Source organism: Trametes versicolor, assembly GCF_000271585.1.
Source record: "Trametes versicolor FP-101664 SS1 unplaced genomic scaffold TRAVEscaffold_2, whole genome shotgun sequence".
Classification (NCBI taxonomy): domain Eukaryota; kingdom Fungi; phylum Basidiomycota; class Agaricomycetes; order Polyporales; family Polyporaceae; genus Trametes; species Trametes versicolor.
In genome coordinates, this window is record NW_007360322.1 from 2,172,653 (window position 1) to 2,190,036 (window position 17,384).

Consider the following 17,384-nt stretch of genomic DNA (forward strand, 5'->3'; position numbering starts at 1 on the left):
TAGTATTTGTCATCTATGGAATGGCCCTTTCAACTCTCCCTATCACTATCTATCTAATACAAAAACAAGCAGGCTGATTAGATAAAAACTGAGCTATAGAGGCCACCAGGGAGCAACCCCTCCTGGTGCCCCTACCTGCCATCTAACCTGCCTACCCAATTGGGACAGGTGGCGATCAAAAAAGCGCCCTAGAGATAAGAGATTACAGTACATGCCTGATCTGGCCAGGGAGATAAGCCTGCAGTGATCAAAAAAGCGCCATAGAGATAAGAGATTAAGGTACCTGCCTGATTAGGCCAATGAGATAAGAAAATGCCTGTTATCTACAGTTGATAACAGCCCTGCAGCCATATCTGCGCTTTCCTGCCTTATTAGGGAGGTAGATTCAAACTCAGACCCCAAATAAGCGAAGAACAGGGCCTGTTAGAGTAGTACCCTAACAACCTAACTATGATGCAACGCATGTTCGGAACGTATCCGGAGTTTGATGCATCAGAGTTACAACAGCAGCTGCGAGGCGGGAGGCGCGAGACGCGAGGCGCGAGAGGCGGGGTGCGAGAGGAGGTAGAGACGAGGCATAGGAAGCGAAAGGCGGGGTGCGAGGAGAGAGAGGCGGAGTGCGAGGCGCGAGGCGCGGGGCCAGGAGTGACGCGAGTGGGCGGGCAAGGGTTGCGCGCGCGAGGCGGCAGCGCGAGGCTAGGGGGGACGCTGGAGGATGTCGGTGCGCGCGAGACGGCGGCGCGAGGCCAGGAGGGACGTGAGTCGGCGCGCGGTTTAGGACCAACGGGTTGTGATGACCGAGGTCCTAACCTGAAAACCTGGACTCGTGAGCTGCATCAGTCACTAGTTAAGCTATCTATTCTACTACCCACTGCATATACATGCAACCATGTATCTCAGGATCACTTCGAGCACGGCGTTCCAGTACAAAGAGTATGCTACCATTCACCTTACCCTTCTCACCGACGCGAGAAGGTGTCCGGGCCCCAGCCGTAGGCCGCCTTCAAGGTCTTCCTGAGGCTGTCAAGTAAGAGACGGGTTAGTACGGCCCGCGAGTGTCGATGTTATACTCACTCCATCATCTCGCGCGGAGAAAATTCTTTGTCGTTCGGCTAAAGGCGTCAAGTCAGTGAGGTAATGTCAAAGCTACGAGTAACTGACCTCATATGCCCGGAATTTGGTGCTCCCGAAGCCCCAGCGGCCGTTGGCACCATCAACAGGCGGGGTGAACGTGTGCTTGCCGTTCGCCCCCCGTCGCACTTCAAAGTCGAAGTAGTTCTTGAAAGTCTGAAAATTGACATGAGCTAGGCTTGGAGGACTTCCAAGATTGGGCGTACTCCGTGGAATTCGTCCCACCTGACGGTCGGCTGACCACTTTTGGCCGAGGCGGTGAGCGCCTGCAAGATCTGCGCATAATGTTGTTCAGTAGACATTAAGACGTACACATACGTGATACCCACCTTGAAGTAGCGACGAGGTATCGGCATAGCGGGATCGATAGCAGTGATGGCGACTGGAGGTGGCGAGTGCAGATGGCAGGTGAGAGTTGGAGGTCGAGGACGTCGAAACTCGCACGACCTGAACTAGCGCTCGAAACTGCTGCCTGTGACCTATCACGTGCGGTGACCTATCACGTGCGGTGACCTATCACGTGCGGTGACATGGTGCTTTCCATGTTGGCAGGGGCAGCATACCTCCCGGGCGCGATGGCGGGTTATCTCGCACTGCTCCTGGTGGTGCGCGTGGGACTTGGTCTGGTGCGCGGAGTGGCCGAGTGCGGGTGCCACATAGCTTGGAGATTGCGCCAGGCATCAGAGGCGGCAGTGTGTCGGCTCAGATAGGGTCGTCACCGTCGGCGCCGAGGTTTGGCTGCCGGATGCTTTTGGGTAAGGATGTTTGAGGTAATCCGAATCCGAAAGACGGGGCAGGTGAATTGATCCTGGCGACGCTGAGGCTGTAGAGTGGGCAGGCATGTTTAGACAGAAGAGGGGAGAGGGTTTTGGGATAATGGAGAGAGAAACCTGAGCAGGGAGGGATAAGCGTGCCAGCGCAGCGCCTAGAGAGGAGTAGCTGATGGACTGGCAAGGTGAACAGCATCGATCTGCCAGCGGGCTCCGGTCATGCTCGCCGACGTCTGGGTCGATCGAGCAGACTTTCACTGCCGGGTGGAGGAGACCTGACGACAGAACAGCTTGAAGCCATGAACTATGTGAGAGGAAGGGAGAAACGGACGAGGCTGTGAATGGTGGAGGTTGACACCAAACACGAGCAAACAAATGATGAGTAATGCGATCGAGCAACCAATGAGATCTGAGATCCCGGTGTTCGACGCTCGTTAACACTCAGACACTGCCAACTGACGGGACATGAATGCATTACTGCTTAAGAATCTGGCATACATCGACGACCGAGACAATAGCCCCAGATAACTGTACCGATACTGTGCAGCTCCCTATCAGGACTCCTTGTCAGGGGACACCTCCCGCACGACCTCGATAAACAGCGTTCTGAATTGACCTTGATCCAGCAGCCGCTGTCGTAACTCTGATGCACCACACGCCGTACGCGCCCAGGCACCCCTTATGCACCAACGGCCGTACGTTAGCGACTAATCTGACATAAGCGTCGGAGATTGTATTTGCCCTCCAAATGCAGTAACTGGCCCCGGGAAAGGCTGCAGGGCCTGTTATCTCAATAGATAACAGGTGTTTTCTTATCTCTTTGGCCACATTAGGCAGGCACTTACTGATCTAATCTTCAGGGCGCTTTTTTCGATTACACCTCGCCCAAATCAGGTAGGTGGTCCTGATCCTGGGGTGGACCACCATACAGGGGTACCCCCGGCTCCTCTAGCTCACTCATTATGCGTCCGATTGACTTCGTTTTTTTTGGAGTATGTGCGCATTTCTAGGGCGAACAGAACGCGCCCCTTACGTCGCAAATCGGTGGGCATTTGCTCGTGCTATGGGGCTTACAGATGTTCTACTATAGCGAACGGAGTTCTCCACGTTCTGCCCCCGTTTCGTACCGCATCGACACGCAAACAGACGCGTTTTGAAGGTACGCACAATATCCTTCGGACGAATCCCTTCGCGCGTGATTTGGTGAAGATCTGGCGGCGCTGCAGCTCATGCAGTGTGGGGAGGGCTGCATACTGCAGCTCCACCAGATCCCCACCGAATCGCTTCGTTCTTTTTGCGACAGGTTCTAATATACGTTTATAACCAGGGCGTATCATTCGCAGAGGACCGCGCGCATGCAGGACCGCGCGAAGGACAGCATTCTGCTCAGCCACAGCCCCTTTCCCCGGGCGATCGCGCGCCAGCCACTCCGCGTATCGCGACGCGAAATACATCGTCGGAAAGCTGTTGAATGCACCTTCCTGACGGTGCATTACACGTCGCAATCCGACCGCTGGTCGTTCCGGGACAAGGTGGGCCTTCCCCTGCCTCACATGCCCACCCTCTGCTTATTTATGCCCTCCAATGTTGTAGAAACCCGCTTGATCACACTCAGGGATATATGAACAACGTCTCCTATGAGCCTACATAGATCTAGGACCTTGGTAAGATGCACAAAACGAAAATTGGGCTGATTCTTTGACCTGCAGGTTTAACACGCCGCCAGAGGGCGGGATCGTACCCAAATTGCAATCGCTTTGGCGGAGAAGCGTATGCGTACCCTCCGCACAGGATGCCCAAATTTCAGCCTTATCGGCGTCCAGGTGAGCGTGCTGCAGGCTTATCAGTATGGACAAAGATCGCTCATTTCCACACATTTGCTGTGTAGATACAACGCGATGTTTACCCAGGCTAGAAACACGCTGAGAATACCTTCACACCGAGCCCAAGATCGTAATTTTCGGTGAAGAAGTCGCAAAGATACGAGCTAATGAGTGTTGCAGTGCTCTCCTGCAGCAACACTAGCTGCAAGCACAGAGAGATATCAGCACAGCCGCCCACACCGTCTTAAGAGGACCCTGGCAAGCCCACCAAGAGCTCATATCCGGTTGGAAGCCCATTTGGGCCATTTTCGGGGGTCCAAAATCCGGCGATTTTCGGTGTTTTTCACATAAGTTTCTCCCGGCTTCGCCGGATTCGGGGATTTCTGGCATGTAACATCCAGTTCGGTGTACAGAACGAGATTTTTAGTCAAATTACCGCCTACGTATACCATAGCGTTCACCTAGCTAGCCTGACACGAGTTCCGAAAGATCTATACTACGCCCTTGAACGCTCCGATGCCGGTTTACCACTTTCCAAGCTCGACTTCTCCGACTCGGTCTCCGCGTGCTTCTTGCGCTTTCTTGTCTCCTTGAATACGCCATCCACGGCTTTGCAGAGGGACGTCGAATGCCTTTCCAGGTGGCGGAACATCTCGACGAGCCTGTTACTGACGGTAAGCACGGACAAGCCGGGTTGAACACTCATCCTGCTCTCAATGGGCTTGGGGCAGTGGGCGTCGAGCGATGTGACGAGATTCTCCTGATGCAGGTACAGGAATGACGGAGAGTCCGGAGCGGCAGATGCCCCCAAAATAGACACCGTGAGAGGCGAGAGTAAGGTGTCGCCCATAAACGAGTAGATGAGCACCACCATGCGGGAGAGTTTGTTGATGTCCTCGCAGGTTTCGGCATAATTGTGTGTAGGGCGGGCCCCACCCCCCTTGAGGTACAATACCATCGCTGTTTGGTGCACTACAGGTAAATGGCGGCCCCCTGTAGCTGTTTGTAGGCTTCACTCACCTTCACCAAGATAGAGCTTGCCCGCCTGGCACACAACAACCCAGGAGCCGTGCCGAAGCGGATGGAAGGGAGATATGCCACCGGAAGTCAGGGAATACGGCATCTTCGCTTCCATTCCACGATACACGCTCAGTCGCGCCGCATAGCCCCCTGATGCCGGCGTAGCGCCTTGAACAGTCGAAGGGTAGCCGTCAGCAAATCCTGGCCTGCTCGAAGATGCTCTGTCACTTACCTTCCGCCTCCTTCTCGCCCACCCCCTGCTCGCCCATCCCCTGCTCGCCCGTCCTCTTCCTCTTCCCTGGCGCACCTTCCCAGCGTGTCTTGCGTTCGACGCCCGATGCCTCAGCGCGTCCATCTTCCTTGACGCCTACGGTTCCGGCTGCCCTCTCCGCCGATATCACCCGTGTTATCTGGGAGACCAGCGCCGACTTCAACTTCGTGCTGTCCCCTCGCGACACCGGCGTACTCGCGGTCTGAGTCCCCACTTCTTCTGGCTCCCGAAGCGAATCGAGTACACCCATGGCGATGGCGTTGTTATAGCGGTACGTCACGGCACTGGTTGTCTCCTTCGTCTCGTGGCGCTGTCGTTCACTGACCAGAGTTTTGAAGTTGAAGGAGCGTGCTGTGCCGAACACCAGTGGGACGAGCAGTCAGGTGACGTGTCCCGCTCGTTGTTCACCATTTGCAGGTTTCTCATCGCCTTTCAAGCTCCCGGTATCGCTTCTTGGCTGCTGCACATGATCGTCGTGCGCGGTCGATGCGGCTGCGTCTCTACGTGTGTCCTGCGGGCTGGGGAGTTCGGATGTAGTCGCGCCTTCCCGAGCCTTCCGCTCCGCGAGCTCTGTCTGGATGGCTTTGAGCACGCCTTGGATGTGTTCACGGTAAGTGGACGAGTCGTCCTCCAAGAGACTCTCCTGGCTGAGGTCGACGCTGACAGGATCAAACAGGTTGAGTAAACGATCACAACAACATGTAAATAACGAAGTTACATACAGCTTAAGATGATCATGAATCACCGTTGCAGTCGCATTCACTCCCGCATTGGTTAACGCCTCGTCGTTTGCTAGACGATTCGTTCCGTTCAAGAACTCTTCCTTGTCGTGCTGCAACAATTGCTCGAGGCGCACAGCGGGCGCGTTTTGGGGTGCGGGAGCGTCCTCGAGTGGGTCGTTAGACAGCGCCGCTAGTGCTTCTGCGAAGGCCTCCGGGTCGACGACAGGAAGCGCGGACAGGTTGATCCCGACAATCGCTAGCAACGATTGGGCCTCGGTATGTGCAACATTGATCAGCTGTTCAATCTCGGTGTCTGACGGGAATGTTGCCAGGTTTGCGAGGTCCACGCCGCGAGAGTCGAAGTAGGAGTGATGGTAGCCAAAGCGAGCCACCGCAGCTTTCTCCTGTGCGCCCTTCAGCTTGCTCCGAAGCTCACCGGCCATGAGTGCTGATATCTTCGGGATCATTAGAAGCCACTCGACGAATGTGAAATCCTTCTGGATTTTCCGCGCACACCCGAAGAAGTGTTCGCATGTCTCGGTTGAGTTCAGCCAGTGGAGGAGCGGGGCATCGGGGAAATAGTCTCGGTGAGTGACTATCAGGAGAAGCATGGCGTTGATGAAGATAGATAGGATGTCGTAGAGCTCACGAGTGATGAAGTGCGTATGAAGAGCATAGAAAGGATGATCAATGATGTGCTGCCGCCATCCATCCAGGAAGAACCGCCCGCGCCAGAGCATTTTGGTGCGCTCTGAGTGTGTGAGTGTCCGGTTCTGTTGTGCGTCGACGATCTCCCCGATGACGAAGAGGTAGATGACAAGACCAAGCTCGTCCGGGAGGATGCGAGAAGTGTAGTCGATCACGGCAGAGGAGAAGAGCCGCGCTGCCGCGCGGTCGTCTTGCTTGTCCACGCCAATGATGTCGGACTTCATGAGCGGTGAGTTCTTTCCCTCTGCGACCTGCTTGAGCAATCCAAAGTGCACGAGGTAACGTCCGATTGGGAGGGCCCGCGTGCCGGCAGTTGCACTTCCGCGTCCATTCTTCTTTGCATGCTTCCCGTCCGTAGACATGACACACGGTTTACCGTTCTCGAGGAGGGGAGCTGTGAGTTGCAATGCAGGCTGTCCTGCCACCGGATGCTGGTACGTCCATGTACGTGACCTGCCCGCGTCGATGGCGTCCTGTTGCAGTTCGTGTGTGAGGCCTCTCTCGGTCTCGACGCCGTCGACGTTGTACGACACGGTGTGCAGTCCGCGAGTGGCCAGCTTCTCTGCGACTTCATCATGCCACATACGTAGCTCGGATCTGCTGACGCTGTTCTTCAGGGGCATCGTCGCTATCAGCTTCGGGGGCACACCAATTACGGGTATGATGAGATGCCACGCCCGTGTCTAGCATAGATAGATAATTGAGGTGAGTAATGGCTCAACATCCGAGTCTGCATGTAGATTCTATACCTTCTCAGCGAGTTGACCCCGTTCAACTTGTCCTAGCTCGATGAGCTCCTCGTAGCTTGAGAACACGTGTACTGTTCCGTGTATACCACCAAGGCGCCACTGGTCTCCGTCGTGAAACGAGCGAAGAGCGGCAGTGACCTTTGTGTCGTCCGCGGCGAGGATGAAAGGCCCATCCCACCCTAACGCCTTGGCCCAATCCATTGCTGCATCGAAGTTTGAGTCGTCTATGCCAGGCTTGAATTGGCCGTGTCGAGCGCGGATCATCCTAATGGTGCGCTCGCTACTTAGTGAATCATTTTGAAGCATCGGTGTTATGGGCTTACCGCATGCTCCGAGGACTTCGCCCACCAAACTCGGCGCGAAATGTGGCGTACGCTCGTGGAGATACAAGCGCCATTGTGCTACAGATCTCATCGAATCCTGCATCATAGCGTATACCGGAGACGGTCTTGCCTTTGCTGATGCGCTCTTCTGCCAGCATGATGGTCTCCAGCATCCCGAGAAATGCCTGTCGATCATCATACCGCCCCTGGACCCCCCGTATAGCAAGCACCTTCCATGGAAATTTGTGTTTGTCCTATGCAATCAGTACGTTAGTTTTCATGCTCAAGAATACCACGTTAACGCTTTGTTAGTAATTACAGCACATACCATCTCCATGAGCTCCTGGACATCGTAGTGTCGTAGGTACGTCTCTCCCGTGACCGGGTTGCGGTATGCTTTTGGCGTGTACTTTGATCTCCCTGGCGCGGGGGCAGGTTTGCGAAGTGCATTCCGGAACGTCTTGAGGCGCAGGAGCTTGAGACACTGAGAGCATGGTAGCAGCTCTCCGGATGGAGAAAGCTGCCCCCGTTTGTGACAGTGGGCCGAGGTTACAACACCGTTCGTTGGGTGGTTGAGCCACTTCGCCTGCGCGCGCTCCTGGGCCATGACGCGCGTCGCCAATTGCTTCGGAGAGAGCTTGTTTCGCGAACGCGACCGTGTGTGGTCACGCATGACTTCTAGCTTGAGAACTTCTCGGCGAGGTGCCCCCCCTGTTTCGACTGCAGTGCGCGCGAGATATGTGGGGATACGAGGGTCCTGGGAGAAGCCAAGTCCGGGACAGGCGGAAGAAGAGCTGGCCTTCGAAGCAGACTTTTGAGCAGCAACTACTGACTGTCGAGTTTGGAAGAAGTTTGTGATGAAGGCTTGACCGCCTTTTGCGCTGCGACACTTGTTCGCGCGACGGTGCTCCTTCCATCGTAAGGTGTCGTTCAAAGTCCGCATGGTCACCGCCTTCAGACAGCGGGAGCAGTGGACAACTCGCGGGTCGTGCCAGCTGAAATCGGCCTTCCGATCGTCCGCCCTGACTTTTGCTTGGAACTTGCGGAACTTACTTGTCTTGAACCAGGACGGCTCGTCTTCCTTCTTCCGAGACTGTGTGTGGTGAGCATCAGCTTCTCTCAGGCAATATAGACACTATATATGGAGACTAACGTGTGGCGCGATCTTCAGACTCGGACGGATGCTTGAAGTCGCAAACAGCGGCTTTGTCGTGGACTTCCCAGGCCGCAATGTGCCAGTGTCGCGGGACTGCAGTCCGCCTAGGCCCAGGTCATCGCTGTTGTCGGCACCTTCAGATTCAGACGAGCTCTCGTCTGAGTCGTCTGAGTCGCCGTCCTCAGAGGACGAGGTCACGGAACCGAGGACCGGCTGCGAAGCACGCCCGTGGCCTGCTGTCGATGCCCCCTGCTGGCGCTCTCCTGTACTCGGTGTAGCGGGGATGGTGTCCTTCTCCAAAGAGACAAGGTGCTGCAGCATGCTCTCGCCGGCTCCCGTAGGTTCATTCGTACTCGCCTGAAGGGACATCATGAGTATACGTGTATCAATGTTGCTATATCGATGACAAAGGCGGCGCATACCATCAACTGTCCTGCTCGGAGGCACCTGCAGAAGTACCGCGCTCGTGCTTTCCCAGGAGCAGCGGGCGACCATTTTGTTGCAGTCGGAAAGATGCGGCGCTCGAGTGCGTTGACAGTTGCGATACCACAGGATGAGCTATCCTGTTGCAGTCCGGTCTCCAGAGCGGTCATGTGAACGGTCCATGTACGTCCAGGGAGTATGCGTTCAAGCCAGGCGCGTACATCACGCACTAGACATGGGATATGCGCCTGCGACACCTTCGGCTTTGAGTCTCCAAGACAGATGGTCTCTCGGGCGGTGTCAACCTCTACCGGTATCCAGTGGACCCCGTTGATGTTGCACGGCATGAGAAGGCGGGTAGCAGAGCCAGCGACAAGCTTCTCCGCATAGTAGCGAGAAACACCAGACTGCTCATTCGAGAGACAAGTGCGGAGGTGTGCAGTTGCGACAAGAGGAGTGCGACTGTTCGTGTCTTCGCCGCTGACCTGCGCGAGTAGGTCCATGTGGAAGACATCACCAAGACAGTCAATGACTTCATCATCCAGCCACTTCTCTGAGAGCAGGACCCGTGCAAGGTGAGCCACGGTCACCATTCCCCTCTGGAGGGGAAGGAGACCTGCCGTCCACGGAGCTAGTCGGACACACTCCAGGGTGGAATGAAGTAAGTCCGCCTTCCAGTTCTCCGCCTTCGCTGTTCTCTCAATCCACAGCATCCGCTCGCGCCAGAACTGCCGCATCTTGAGCATTTCATCGGCCGCTCTCCAGAGAGGAATGACCCATAGTGGCAAGTAGACCCGTTCATTGGTAGGGTGCTGCACTGAGTGGACATCGCTCTTCTGAGACTGCAGTAGGGACTCCAGGGCCTGACAAATGTTCGGGGATGGGAGGAGAAAGTCGTCTGCAGAAATTTCGGAGATTGTTGGTTTCTCCTTAGACAGCCATTCCAACGGAGGTAAGGCAAACTTCCGACTGCCTGGTCGTTTGGGGGTATGTGGGGATTGCAGGAGAGCGGACACAGGAAGCTCCGGAGGCAGACAGAATGCTTGAAGCAGGTGAGAGGGTGGGGAATCCATATAGAAAGGGCGCAATGGATCAGTGTTGGTGACAGTAGTGACGAAAAATGAGTTTTGAGTCGCCGAGCAGCGAACACTTGACTCTTTGAAAGGCAGGCTAGAGTAGTGTTCAAGTGTTGTATTCCCATACTAGTAGGATATCGCAGCGCTTCTATACGTTTTGATGGACTAAACGTTCGAACTAGTAAAGGTTATAATGGGTTTCGAGTGGCGACACTAGTGTGATTTAAAGTAGTTCAAGGAGTTTGGTAGGCATGCTTGATAAGGCGCGCGCCCGGCTCCAGGCAGACCTCGGCCACCACATCTACTTGGGGTCCCTGCCGGCCCGCTCAACGCCTGATTTTCGGGGGTTGGCGGGATGAGACCTGCCTCGCTGAGCGCAAAATTCGGGGCATATCTAGATGTAGCTCCCGTCCCGAGGACCCAGATTTTCGGGGGTTTTGATAGAAAAATCATGTAACTTTCGGGCCCTTCGGGCCCGTTTTCGGGGTTCCTGGGATATGAGCTCTTGGTGGGCTTGCCGGGGTCCTGTCTTAAGACGGCCTGGGTGGCAGGAGTGCTGGAGCACTGTCTTGGACATAGCTCGCTCGTTTCATCCTCAAACCTTATGAAACTTTGTACGTAGATAGTGCTATGCATTCGCTATCAGAATATGCATTTAATAGGCTATTCGGCGATGATGTGCCCGCGGTATTGACCATCTAATGTGACATGGTACAAACCGCACTATGGCATCACTTTGTTTCCGATCGCTCTGGTATTCTGCACGCCTATACATGTACAGTACGGCTATCGAACGCAAAAAGGAGCGCCGTGATTGACGCATTTCCCGTGGCTGCAGACGCGGTTTTGCCAGAACTGTGCAGAATATGTGTATATTGTGTCCTATGCTACAAACACATCCTATTAGACATTGAAACTCTAGATATACGCTATAATGTGGCCTATGAACAGGAAACAGGCATTAGATAGCTGCTTCAGCGAAGGGATATAGATGAATCCAGCTATAGAGGGGACAGGGGACCAGGAGGATGTATACCCTGCCCCGGAACAACCAGCGGTCGGATCGCGACGTGTAGCATACCGTCAGATAGGTACATTCAATGAATTTTAGGAAATGTACTTTATGTTGCAATGCGCCCAGCGGCCGTTGCGTGATCATCCTGGGAAAGGGGGTGTGGCTGAGCAGAGCTTGCTCCGTCGCGCGGTCCTGAGTGCGCGCGGTCCCACGCCGATGGAACTCCCTGATTACACATTACAATCAGCACCAGTCGCAAAAAGAACGACGCGATTTGGTGGAGGTTTGGTGGAGCTGCAGTATGCAGCCCTCCCCCCACTGCATACGCTGCAGCGCCACCGTATCTGCACCAAATCGCGCGCGGAAGGTCTCGTCCGAGAGATATAGTACATACCTTCAAAATGCGTTTATTTCTGTGTCGACGCGGTACAGAACGGGAGCGCAACGCGCGAAACGGCGTTTCCTATAACATGATATTAGCTCTCTTGATACTGGCACTACTACTGAGCCGTTCACCGTCTAAAGTGGCGCGTTCTGAGCGCCCAATGAATGCGAACGTACTGCAAAAAGAACTAAGTTAATCGCATAAGAATAGAGTGAGCTAAGGCAGGTGGGGGTACCCCTGCATGGTGGTCCACCCCAGGATTGGGGCCACCTACCTGATTTGGACGAAGTGTGATCGTAAAAAGCGCCCTGTAGATTAGATTAGTAAGTGCCTGCCTGATATGGCTGAAATGATAAGAAAGCGCCTGTTATCTATTGAGATAACAGGCCCTGCAGCCTCTCCCGGGGCCTCTTACCGCATTTGGAGGGCAAATACAATCTCCGACGCTTATGTCAGATTAGTCGCTAATGTACGGCCGTTGGTGCATAAGGGGTGCCTGGGCGCGTACGGCGTGTGGTGCATCAGAGTTACCACAGGAGGTGGATCCAGTGGCTCGAAGCGCCCCCACTCGCTGCGCGGCACGACCGCCTGGTGTCTATCGAACCTGTTAAATATGAATACATCGGGTAGCAGAGCAATAATACTGATACTCACAGATGTTTGAAAACCGCTTCCAAAGAGCGAAACGGCCTCTGAGATCGGGAACACGCGTCATGCGGACATCTGCGGCTGCGGTCAGATGAATCCGAGCCATTATTGCTTTCAAGTTCCTTCAAGTTGCGACGCCGGGCACGATCCTGTCGTGCTCGATCAGTGTCGCGCTGCCTCTCATTTTTGCGTTCCTTTCGAGTCGAGGGCGGCTCAACCTCCGTCTCCTGTAGGGCGGCGGCGGCTTCCTCGAGTGCGGTCGCGGTGACTCGGAGCGAAATCCAGGCATGCCACAGCAACGCGTCCAGCCTCAAGACGCCTTCCCGCGATGCTACACGCAGCTCCTCCGCGACCTGTGCGCTTGCAGTCACTCCTTCGGTGCACAAGAAGTCGCACGCGATCTTGATACATGAGGAGGTGTTGCTGACCTTAAAAGAGATCGAGCATGAGCAAATGCGAGATTGCACAAATCCATCAAACTTACTTGGTGCGCGCATCCCGCTGGAATGAAGACGGCGTCGTGCAGATTTTGCTGAAACTGGAAAGGTCGGACGCCGAGCTGTCCTAGCTCGGCAAGCATGGCTGGGGTGAGATATGTACCCTGGGCGTGAACGGGGTCTTCGTCATCTCCAGAGTCGGATTTGCTACGTAGGTATGCGCGTAGTTTGTCCGTGTCCGCGGCCAGGAAGATATGCCACAAAGCGCCCGGTACCCCCTCGCCAGAGGTGTGCACTAGTATATTGACCGCACTGGTGACATCGAGGTGCAGCTTCGTCGATCCAACGCCGGCAACATCTTGTGTTGAGGAATACAATTTCGGTCCTAGGAGACATCAGTAATAGAGCCAGTGTCAGGAATCGCTCAGACATACCGACGTCGGGCATCGTTGCGCTAGATCGTAGCGGCTCAGGGTAATGCGTGATCAAGTTGAGTATTCCATCTGGACCCGTGTAGTCGGCCATCGGGACCGCGTCGAAGAAAGCCTTGCAGAGTGGCTTCAGTAAGTCCGCGAAAGATGCGGAGGGCGGCCAATCCTATGCCGTAGTTATAACAAATACAGAGCCGTAGGGAGCAAGCAAATATGCCTACTTTCAGTTTTATGGTACCACCCCTCTCTTCGTGGCTCCGGACAAACTCTGTAAAGAAGGTCTTCACCGTGACTTTTTGCGCAGTGGGTGAGGCGCTGTGGAGCATCAGCGCTTCTTCGTCCCCATAGGACTGAGCAAAACTCTGGGGTGCCCAATTCCCCTGGAGCTTCTTCTGAATGCCGTGCACGACCACAGGGTATTGCATCCCCCAGAGCATACGAAAAATTGGAACTTGCCCCGGGGAGAGCTCAGGGATCCATCTGCAAACATCAGCCGAAGCCCGCAGAGCGTCGCAGCGCGCGTTGGGGTGCAGTGGTCGGGGAGCATCTAGCATGGCCGTATTGACCTCGGCAAGAACCGCATCGACTTCTCCGGGCAGAAGTCGAGATAGTGGACGATATTCATGCCCCTGTGGTGCACATCCTTTAGTCTACTCAGCAATGATCCGCTGGAACGCTCGCGCACCTTTGAAATGGCGACACAGGCGGGTGGTGGGTTGAACGACAGTGGTGTATCGTCATGACAGCGATGGCATATTTCCGCACCGCAACGGGCGCATAAAAAGCAATCGAAAATGATTGGTCCATCACATGAATCTGACACATTGTGAGTAGTCAATGGGCTAACGGCCATTGAACGTAACACACCGCATTTGATGCGGTACTGGCAGTCCCCGTCTTTCCGCATCATGCCCAGACGAGACTCATGAGCCTGAAGTCGGCCCAACATGGGATGCATCAACGGGGCGAGCTTCAACTGTTGGAAGCTTACATAAGAAATTTGACCAGATCCGTTGATATTCAAAACCCTACCTGTAGCTGTCGCACATCATCAGGAGTGGGTGGGACGTGGAAGACGCCGGGATAAACCAAATTCTTGGATGTCGCGTCGGAACCCACAAACTCGGAGAAGCTGATTGAGACAGAGCCATCATCTTGGAAATGAAATAATCGAAATCCTGTTTGAGAATATGGGTATCAGAGATGACACGGTCTACGACCATTCGCAGCTATTGATCTACCTTGGAATTGGCAGTAGCCAGTAGAGCCCTTGGACCCAGCAGCACGATCTGCACAGACGAAACACGGATGGGCGGCGGCGTATGTCTTCGCTTTGCCCCGCTTCGATTTCGTCAGACAGGCGTGCTGTTGCAATTCCGCGCGCATATCGCTCAGTCGTAACGCTGGGCTTAGTGTGTAAAGAGCGGGAGGCAAGCGTTAGCTGGAGGCGCCAGACGAACAGCAGAAGAGCGCCCAAGCGACTTGCCATTATTGGCGGTTATGCAGATACCCGATGTCCTTATTCGGTCATGCAATGGGGTGAAATGTCTCTAGTACGCCTTGACGCCGAGCGGACCCGGGCGATTCCAATACAGAAATAGCCATACACGGAACTTTTGCACCTCGTTTCTGGCAACACGCGAGCATATCTGCGATTTGACGGCCTCAATGCATGTAATTCCGGGTGGTACTGAACGCCGCAAAACTGCTACACAAAGTAGGACTGGTATGATCGCTGCTATTCGTATTCTTACAAAACAGTACTGACTACTCTGACGACATTGCATGCGTGCCATATGCGGTGTACTCTATACCCATTCCCGTGGTACCCGTGCCTACTCCGAGTGCTCGTGGGACGAGGTCCTCTCCTCCTTCGCGACTTTGGCTGGCGGCGCAGAGGCATCGTCTTCGTCGTCGGGGCTGCGGGAGCGCTTGACAGTTCGACCAGATGCCTGCGGGACCGGAATGTCGTCGTCGAGATACAACAGGTCGATGGGGGAGTTGTCGACAAGGCTAATATAAGGTATATTAGTCGATAATCACGCAAAGGGGAGATGGGACACTCACCGGGGGCGACTGACGGGTGTCACAGGTGCAGAAGAAATCGATATTACGGACGACTCGCGCTGTTTGGGACGCTGCGTGAGGGGAAATTCGTGGATAGGGTATTGGTCGTCGGGCTGGGAGACGCCACCGTCGTCGTCGCCCGGCAGGTTGTCCTGAGAGTTAGCGCCGTCGCTGACACCGGCGTCCTCGGGGACTGCGCCCTGGCCATCCTGCACATCCTCCCAGATGTCGTCGTCGTCGTCGTCGTTGGCGACCTCGTCGATCTCTGCCACGGGGTTTCCGTCACCCGACTGGTCGTGCACGGAGTACACCGAAGACTCGGAGGAATCGGAGGAGGACTGGGCCGAATCTTCCTGCGAGGACGACTGATGGGCGCGCCGCTTCGACTTCCTGGTGCGGCGAGTGCGGGAGGTGATCGCATTGCTTGTGCCGGGAGTGTGGGATGACGTGGCCACTTTCCCAGAGCCGCCGCAGTGTGTGCAGGTGTTGCGTCCGTTGACGGTATACGGATGAGCCTTCTGGTCGGCCTTGACCTTCTTGCCCCAGTCGATGGACGTCACCCTGCCCACCTTGTGACGCCCACCGTATTTTTGGCGACCCATCTCTGTTAGGCAGTTAGCGATCAAGGACGAGGATGTCAAAAATAAGTGTAGGCACTAACCTCGAGCCCACGAGCAATTGATCGTTTTCTTGTGGTTCAGTCGGCAGTCAACACACATGTAAGTGTTTCCGGGGCGCCATTCACACTGCCTAGCTCGCTCTTCACCGGCAGCGATGCATTCCTTGCAGGGGTTCTTGACGACCTCTCGCCAGACAGCGATAGCGGAGCTGACGTACTTGGGTTTGAGCATGGGGGTGGCCGGGAATGGGTGGAGGTAGTCGTTTGAGCGACGCTGCATACTGACCGTCAGCTCAAAACTTTAAAGTGTCGTATAGCCGAGGAGATAAGCGGACCTCCGGCCTGGTTGAAGCTTGTCGGACTGAGCAGCACCTATGGAATTGCGCTGCTGCATCTTCAATTAACCTCGTGTGAGCGGCGAACACGGAGGTGTCAGGGTAGATGATGGTCACTCTTTCTAGGAAACGTCCGACGTGGAGCGAGATGCACCCACGAACGCGGTGAGGTGCATCTCGGTGCGCCGCGTGTCAGTGCTGAACCAAGACTTCGCAGGCTTACTGAATACAGTCACCGTGCGGCCTGGCGTGTTAGCGGCGAACAGAGACCTCGCACGGCAAACCATCTGAATTCGCTGGATTCTATAACTGCAGCGAACATAACGGGAGTTGTGAGTCGACGTGATGGGGTAGTGCGACATACCTTTCGAGGGGGCTTCTGGAGCGGTGCGGAGAAGTGGCAATGAAAATCGAACGGTGTCATGCGTGCTGCGGAAGAAGTTGCGATAAAAAACGAACACTGTCATGGGTGCAGTGGCGAATGGTGTGATGCGTACTGCGGCAGAAGTCAGTGGGGGTTTAACGTTTAACCGCCACGGCGACGGAGGTACACGCGGACATCAGCGACATGGAACTTACACAAGTGGGACGAGCAGGAGTGAGGAGGCGCTCGACGACCTGGCAGTGCTTCCAAGCGAGATGTTGAAGGCGGACAGGAGGAGGATGATCCGACATGAGTCATGTTTGAGTCGAGCGAGAGAAGAGGGAACTTGGAAGGTGCTCCTATCTTGATCGATCACGGCCATTGCCGGGAACCTCGGGGTGCGGGCCCGGTGTTTCAGTGCCAGGCGCAGCCCAGACAACGTAATGCCGGCGGTCTAACGGTTGGCACGCCTCGCTACTCTGGGTTGTGCGCCCAACTTGTGTCCGGTCGTTCGAGTCCTCACATTTACATATTCCTCCTTTCACTCACGCCCGACGTCATCCTTTTTGACCCGCGCGAGTTGGTCTAATGGGCAACATTGGGAGAGGGCGTTCTGCGCGAGAACGAGCAGGGCTCATGCCACAAGTAGCCGCAAGTAGCCGCTCACAACTGACAGTGACGCGATGTCAGTTTCCCACTGGACGAGAGAGAGCTGCCGAAGGTATTGACCCGGACCGAGTCTGGCGTTTAACATCACGGCGACAAGCTGATTAACGTAAGAGTATGACTACCCCTCACTGTAAACCCAGAATACAAACAGAGCGTAAACATATGTGGTAACTTCATGTCGTGGGTTACTGGCGCAAAAAGGAACAGTCAAACACTCTGTGTAGGCCAAGTTAACGCACTGC

The 17,384-nt window shown here is 55.1% G+C and overlaps 4 protein-coding genes across 4 annotated transcripts; all 4 read right to left on the minus strand.

Moving 5' to 3' along the window:
- Nucleotides 1-959: 959 nt before the first annotated feature.
- On the minus strand, nt 960-1,487 carry TRAVEDRAFT_17554 (uncharacterized protein; the record flags this gene model as incomplete). The annotated part of the gene is made up of 5 exons (XM_008035277.1): nt 960-1,020; nt 1,075-1,112; nt 1,162-1,287; nt 1,338-1,406; nt 1,461-1,487. The coding sequence occupies 5 exons, from the start codon at nt 1,485-1,487 to the stop codon at nt 960-962; spliced, it is 321 nt and encodes a 106-aa protein (XP_008033468.1).
- Nucleotides 1,488-5,964: 4,477 nt separating this feature from the next.
- Nucleotides 5,965-6,669, minus strand: TRAVEDRAFT_114404 (uncharacterized protein; the record flags this gene model as incomplete). The annotated part of the gene is made up of 1 exon (XM_008036230.1): nt 5,965-6,669. A coding segment is annotated over one exon (705 nt), but the record flags the coding sequence as incomplete, so codon positions are not given.
- A 6,152-nt stretch (nt 6,670-12,821) lies between these two features.
- On the minus strand, nt 12,822-13,540 carry TRAVEDRAFT_86254 (uncharacterized protein; the record flags this gene model as incomplete). The annotated part of the gene is made up of 3 exons (XM_008036231.1): nt 12,822-13,042; nt 13,092-13,254; nt 13,310-13,540. Coding segments are annotated over 3 exons (615 nt in total), but the record flags the coding sequence as incomplete, so codon positions are not given.
- A 1,383-nt stretch (nt 13,541-14,923) lies between these two features.
- Nucleotides 14,924-16,054, minus strand: TRAVEDRAFT_43400 (uncharacterized protein; the record flags this gene model as incomplete). The annotated part of the gene is made up of 3 exons (XM_008035639.1): nt 14,924-15,101; nt 15,156-15,759; nt 15,817-16,054. The coding sequence occupies 3 exons, from the start codon at nt 16,052-16,054 to the stop codon at nt 14,924-14,926; spliced, it is 1,020 nt and encodes a 339-aa protein (XP_008033830.1).
- Nucleotides 16,055-17,384: the final 1,330 nt, after the last annotated feature.